General features: G+C 58.1%; 1 protein-coding gene across 1 annotated transcript in view; it reads right to left on the bottom strand.

Annotated features, from left to right (window-relative positions):
* The window catches only part of LOC127060585 (serine/arginine repetitive matrix protein 1-like), a 7508-nt gene extending 1286 nt beyond the window's left edge, over positions 1-6222 (bottom strand). Inside the window, exons 1-3 of the mRNA XM_050984256.1 lie at positions 6085-6222; positions 1126-4999; positions 10-343 (exon numbers count right to left, since the gene is read on the bottom strand). Coding sequence (XP_050840213.1) covers positions 10-343; positions 1126-2513 — 1722 coding nt within the window. The 5' untranslated portion in view covers positions 2514-4999; positions 6085-6222. The remainder of the gene's footprint in view (positions 1-9; positions 344-1125; positions 5000-6084) is intronic.
* Positions 6223-6633: the final 411 nt, after the last annotated feature.

Below are 6633 nucleotides of genomic sequence, written 5' to 3'. Positions count from 1 at the left end.
TTGCCACACTTCCGAGGCTTTGAGACCTCTGGGGTTGACACCACTCGACCACAGTGGCAACTTCTGGCAGTGAGGGCACGTTGCGACGACGTGCTTTGCGTCTGCAGTAGAAATTCCGCACTTTTTCGCAAGCGCTTTCGCTCCGATGTGAAGGGTTTTGTGCAGGAGGATAGAAAAGAAGCAGTCTTTGATGTCGAGCACTGCACAGGGTTGTCCTCTTGGTATCATCGAGTTCATGGGTAGCGACGTATGGACAGGTCCCATAGGCTGGATTCCTGGGATGACGGTGACGTCTGACTCTGTGTCCACCCAGAAGGGAAGGCAGATGGCCGAGTCGTCAGAGCTGTTGTGGAGATGACACACTGCCCACACGATCAGTGGGTGCTTGCCCACGTTCGCGGCAACGGCCACCCACGGGTCCCGTTCCCATGCTTTCATGGCCAGAGCCACCCAGGGACCTCTTCCCCAAGGGGCTGTTTGTGGTATTCCTGAGGCGCAGGTGGGTTCGGTTGGACCATTGGCTGGGCAGCAAAGTTGGACATTTCTTGAGGGGTTGGCAGTGGTGGGCACGGGAACCCTGTGTCCCATTGAGGGTTGCTGTAGCTGGGCCGTTGCATGTTCCCAGTGGGAGGAGGCTGGATACGGCCCGGCTGCCTCCTCCCTCTGCCGTTTCCCTGATGCTTGGGTCTGCATTCCTTAGCTACATGCCCTTTTCTGCCACACGCCCAGCACGGTCCCTTAGGTTTTCCCTGGCGTGGTGGTGCAGCTGTTGGTGACTGTCTTGATTGGGGGCAGTTTATTGCTGCCTGCACAGGCTGGCCACCTTTAAAGCGTGCCATGACACTCGTTATTGCAGTGTGAACTGCTGCTTGAATGGGAGCTAGGTATTCTTTGTTTGCAACGTGTCTGATCATGTCAGCTATACTGGACCCCTGTGCTCCGGTGACTTTAACCAGGAAGGCATGTATCGCGGCTGCGGGTGCCCAATTCGCGAAAGCTATTCTTATTTTTTCCCAATCGGTGAGTTTGTGTTGCGATTGTTTCCCGATATTGCTTAAGGCTTTATTCGGTTTCTCTTGAAACCACGTTAGTTCTGCTCTTTCAGCTTCCGAGCCCCATCCGGACTCGGCCAGCTCTTCCGGGCTGTCTGAGCAGCTGTTGCTTGACTCAGAGTCGGAAGTGGACTGCCGATAAATTTCCGGCGCTCCGTGCCGTTTCTTTCGGCTCCGACCCCGCTCCTCCCTTCGGGGGTGGTACCGCTCCCGCCCCCTGGGCTTGCCCTGCCTCCCGCAGGGAGGGATCTCTCCCTTATATGGTGGCAGTATTGAGCGCGGCCCCTGATCGAATCTGCGCTCTTTGCCGCTCCCCCGCGCATGCGCGTCAGCAACTACTCGCGCCTCCGGGCTTTTCCCGCCGTGGACTCGCGCGCCCCGCCCATCTCCTGGATCGCCGGCGCTGTGTTTTGCCATGTACGGCGGCGGCGGCGGCGGCAGGGCCGCCCGCGCGTCCGCGCCAGCCGCCCTCCCTGCGCCCCGGGTCCTCTCCGCCAGCTCCCCGCAAAAGGACCGCGCGCGCCGCCGTGCCCCCGGCGCTGAGCCGCCGGCAGGCGGGGAAGGGATGGACAGAGGAGCCGCGAATTCCCGGAAAAGTTCCGTGGGGGGTCTAGGACTCGGCGGGCTCCGCGGGAGGATCGGGCTTGGGCTCGGGGAGGGGATCGGGCTCGGGCTCGGGGAGGGATGGAACGCGTCCGGCCCCTTCTTGCGGGGTTCGGACCGTTCCCTCCCCCTGGGGTCCCCCCGCCTCCTGCTGGGGGAGGTCCTTGCCCCACAAGGACCGAATGTGAGCTGAGCGCTCTGATTGGTCATACGCTCCTCCGTAGGGGTTGCTCCGTCCCCCCGCTCGCCTGCGCATGCGTTGTTAAGCGAGCTGACTCCATTTCCGCCCGGCACGGCTTCCTTTCCGCCCTGAACACACGCCTCCCCGCCATTTTCAAACGCATATGGCGGAGGTGTATCCCTGTCCTCCCCTTCGGGGTTCGGTGGTTTCGCCACCACCCTGGCCTCCTCCGCGGGTCCCCGCCAAAACGACCGCGCGTCCTCCTTCCCCCGTTCGTCTGATGGTAAGCCGATCTGCTCTGGACGCCGCGGGTCCGGCATCCGCGGCTTTTCGCCGCCGGTTTGTTCTAAGTCCTCCGCGGTTTGTGTCGCCGCGCCCATCCTCAGCTGCGGCGTAGGCAATAAACATTTGCTCGCAACTTCCCACGTCTCCTGTTCTTCTAATGCCCTGCGTAGGGCCTTCTCTACTTTCCCCCACGCTTTGAGGGCTTTACCGCTGCCTGAAGTTTTTAAAGCGGCAGTGCATCTTTCCCACACTTCCGAATACAATATATCCACGGGACGTTCAATCGTCCGGAGCTCTAAGAGTCTCGCAATAGCAAGATTAAAATTCCTGAGCTCACATTCAATCCCCTTTTGCTCATGAGCCAAACTTACGACCTTCGCGATTGGTTCCATGTCTCTCGCTGGTCCGGGAGCGTCCTCCCCGCCGCACTAGTCCAGCTGTGCAGCCGCCGGCCCCTGTCCAGGTGACTCCCGCACCCCGGGTGCTGGATCCCGGGATCGGCACCAATATGTAGCAGCTAGCTACGAGGCGACCTGGTTCTCGGGTACGGCACGGTGACCCAAATACAGAGTCACTCGGTCCATGTGCTGCGGACACCAATATGGTGGATAGCAAATGGCGTTTATTCAAAGGTTTCAGGGGTATTTATGGCTTAGGTAGTTTGTGTCACTTTCTCTGCCCTTGTCCTGGGTGCAGCCAGGTAGCCAAGGTCAGACTGAAGGTGAGGAGGGGTCTTCCTGTCTACGCGTAACAGCCCGAGATCTTCCGGCCGCAATCCCTAACTCTCCCACAGGTACTCCCCAAATCAATCCTAATAGGCCAAAGTCTGCTCTCTGTAACTCGAGTGTAGAAGATTTTTTGATGCTTCACCTTTCACAGAATACTTAAAAACTCAATAATTTCATGGTCCCTGTGCCCCAAACAGCCTCTGACCACCACATCTCCCCCCAGCCCTTCTCTCTTTGTGACCAGCAGGAGACAGAGCTTTCCTTGGCAGTGGGAATTGCAGAAAATCTCCCCAGAGTGCAGCTTGGAAGGTTCAGCCTGGAGCTGAGGAGAAAGAAAAGTCCCTCCCTGCTGCGCTGCTGCTTTGAAGACCCTCTACTCCCCGCACGGTGGGGAGGAGGGAGCGCCGGCTAGCTGGAGAGCACAAGCAGCGGCTAGCAGCGGGGGGCACTGCCTAGGCGAGCCAGGGGCGTCCAGGCAGCACCTTCGGCAGGCTGGAGCAGCGTTCGAGGAGCAGCTTTGGATGAAGGAAGCGAAGGAAAAGAGGACCTTTACTCCGGGATGCAGTCCAGAGAGGGTTTATTGTCTCCTGGGGGAGTCCAGGGAGCAAAGGCAAGGAGGGACAGTGACAATAACTTATAAAGGGGGTGGAACATGGACAGGGATACATTGCACGAACCAATGAGGGAAAACTGAGGAGGGGTATTGTATTTGATAGACATATAAGGCAACAAATGATCTTTAAGCCAGGGAGGGGCCCAGAGCACCTGCCCAATCACTCCCTGGGGAAGGGAGAAGTCTCTGGAAGAATGGGCAGGGCCCTGGGAGATGGACAGGGCTGGGGAGGGGAGAAAGTCGCAACAAAATGGAGGGTTGCCAAGGGAACGGGGGTGGAGACAAGGGGTTGGCAGCATGCCCAGACAGGGAAGGTACTATCTGGGGAAAAGGGGAACCAGGGCTGAACCATCAAACTGAAACATGGGGTTGAAACCGGGGAGAACATTATAAAATGGGGAGAACAGTACAAATTAGGGGAGAAACATAACTGGAAATTGGCCGCGCACCGCAACACCTCCCAGGGCAGAATGTTGGTGCTGGAGGTGTCCCAGCGTGAGGCTGGGCCATGGCCGGGCTCTGTGTGCCAGGAGCCGGCAGCGCTGGGTGCAGGGAGCCCAGGGAGGGCCCAGAAACGCTGGGTGAGAAATGCTGGAGCACAGCGAGAGGGGCGAGTGCAGCCGGCCAGGGCAGAGGAGCAGCACACCCAGGGGGCACAGGCTGCAGGACAGATGGCCAAGGGCTGGGCAGGGCTGGCAGGGCCACAGGCACCCAGGCCTTTGTGCCCTGGGCTCGGGCAGCGCCTGCGGAGGCCCCGCAGGAGGAACTTTCCTGGCAGGGGCTGCACTTTGGTTCTCCCTCGGCCTCCCTGGGGAGGCTGGCAGGGGCTGCAGGGTGATGGCGTTTGTCCTTGCTGCCCCTGACATCCCCCTGCCCCACAAAGAGCCCCGAGCCAGCCGTGAGGGACAGGCCCTGCTGGCCCAGGCTGGGCTCATGGCTTGGCCTTTCTGCTTCCTGCAGCCAAGCCAGGCCTTGCTCAGCATTGCAGTTCCCTGCCCACAGCCTTGGGCTCCCTGCACTCCTGGCCTCAAGGATCTGCTCTCAGCACTCCCTGGGCAGCCTTTGGCACTCCCTGCCCTCCCTGGGGCCCAGCCGTGCTCCAAGGCACTTGGAGTTTTGCTGCTGACTCCTTGAGCGGCTTCTTCATCCTTCTCTCAGTGCCTGAGGCTCCTGGACCCAGCCCCAAATCCACCGTGGGGCTGATTAAAATACAGAAAGCCCTCAGGAGCTCTTTGTCTCTCTTCCATTGTCTTCGAGCCTCCAGGGCTTGTGCAGGAATTGGAGTCAGCTTGGAGTTCTCTTCAGGAGGGAGATTCCAAAGTGCACATCATGATTTTTGGTTTTTATGCAGGAATTGAGTTTGTACTTTCCTATTCAGAGAAGAGGCAATAGAAGCATTCCCCCAGTGTTCTTGATGCTGAATGTCTCCTTAGGAGGTCTGGGCACGGAGAAGAATGAGCCCCTTGCAGGCTGAGCCTGTTTGGACAAGCTGCTCCTCACCCCCAGCCTCACCATGTCTGACATCGCCCACCTGCGACTGACATGAAAAATATTAAAAAAATTATATAATTTTTCTTTATAAATTCAATTTATTTACAAAATTATAAGTATAGTTTTCTTATTTTAATAGCATTGTTCTACATTTTTATGGCTGTATAAAGGTTATACATTCTTAGCAACTAAAAAAATTATTTCTCATTCATATTAACTAATATAATTGCCTTCATTAATATTTGCCAAATATTGGCTACTTATTTCTCCCTCTTTATGCTAATAATTTAGCACATCTGTCATCTTATTAATTATTTTCTCAGCACAGAAGGGACCACTCTGGGGTCGATGGAGACATTTCTGGGGCACTTTTCGGGCAGTTTTGGGTCTGGGGAGGGAATTCAGAGAGAACTTGAGGGTCTGGAGGACACTTGGGGGAGCCGGGTGGGCACTTGGAGGGGCACTCAGGGTTTCTGAGGGACAGTTCGGGGTCCGGGGCAGTACTTGAGGTTCCAGGGGGGCCCTTGGATGTCAGGGAGGGGAATGTGGGGCCCTTCGGGGTCCGGGCGGGCCCTCGGGGGGCTCGAACGGGGCTCTCTGGGGCGCGGGGGGTGATGGGCGTTGTAAGCGCGGGTACCGTACGGTTTAAAAGGGCCGCAGAGCATCACAGGAGTTCTAGGCGCAGCTGCAATGCCTCTCGCCGGACATGGTGCATGACGGGAGATAAAGTCCCTGCTGGAATAGCGGAGCCTGATGGGAGCTGTAGTCCCGAAAGTGGCTTGACCATGATGTTTGGGGGTCCGGGAAGGCTCTTGGGGGACACTTTTGCGTCCGAGGCGCGACTTGAGGTCCTCGGGGCAGCTTAAGCGGCTCGGAACCCCTGGGGGGGAGCTCAGGGAGCTCAATACGTGCTCCTATGGGAGCAGTGCACGGCAGGAGTTTTAGGGGCGGGACTGTGTTCTGAGGGGCTCCGGGGCCGCGCGTAATGAGAGGAGATGAATTCCCAGAAATGGCTGTGCACGGCATCTGTGGGTGCGGGTGCACTCGGGGGCTCCGGGGACGCTTTCGGGGGGTCCCGAATGGGCGCTGAGGGGACACTGAGGGATCCTGGAGGGTCTGGGGGACACTTACGGGACAGATGGAGGCGGATCCCGGGGTTCTGTAGAGCGCGGGGCTTGACGGGCGGTATAGTCCCGGCTCCAATGGGGCTCAATCGGGCCGCGGGGCATGACGGGAGTTGTAGTTAGAAATAGAAGACGGTGACCATGCTAGGCACCGCCCCTGAGACCCAGATCTCTGCAGCCTCAGCAAATGGGAGGCGGGAACAGCCCATTCATCCCCTCCGGTCCCTCCCAGTCCAATCCAGTACATCCCCAGTACAGACCAGTACAACCCCAGTACAGACCTGTTCATCCCAAGCAGAACCCAGTAAAACCCCAGTGCCCCTCCAGTCCCTCCCAATACACCTGAGTTTATTCCCAGTCCCTTCCAGTTCCCCCCCAGTGTCATCCACAGGATGCCCCAGTGTCCCCACTCTTCAACGCAATGTCACCAGTGTCCCCAATTTGTCACAGTCATCCGCAGTGTCACTCCCAGAATGTCCCAGTGTCTCCCACAGCTCAAGGCACAGCTCCTGTGAGCAGGCCAGAGCTCCTGAGCAGAGACCCTGCGTCAATATCA

This window comes from Serinus canaria, chromosome 25 (assembly GCF_022539315.1).
Source record: "Serinus canaria isolate serCan28SL12 chromosome 25, serCan2020, whole genome shotgun sequence".
NCBI lineage: Eukaryota > Metazoa > Chordata > Aves > Passeriformes > Fringillidae > Serinus > Serinus canaria.
The sequence above is the reverse complement of the archived record's forward strand: the minus strand, read 5'-3'. Positions and strand labels throughout refer to the sequence as shown.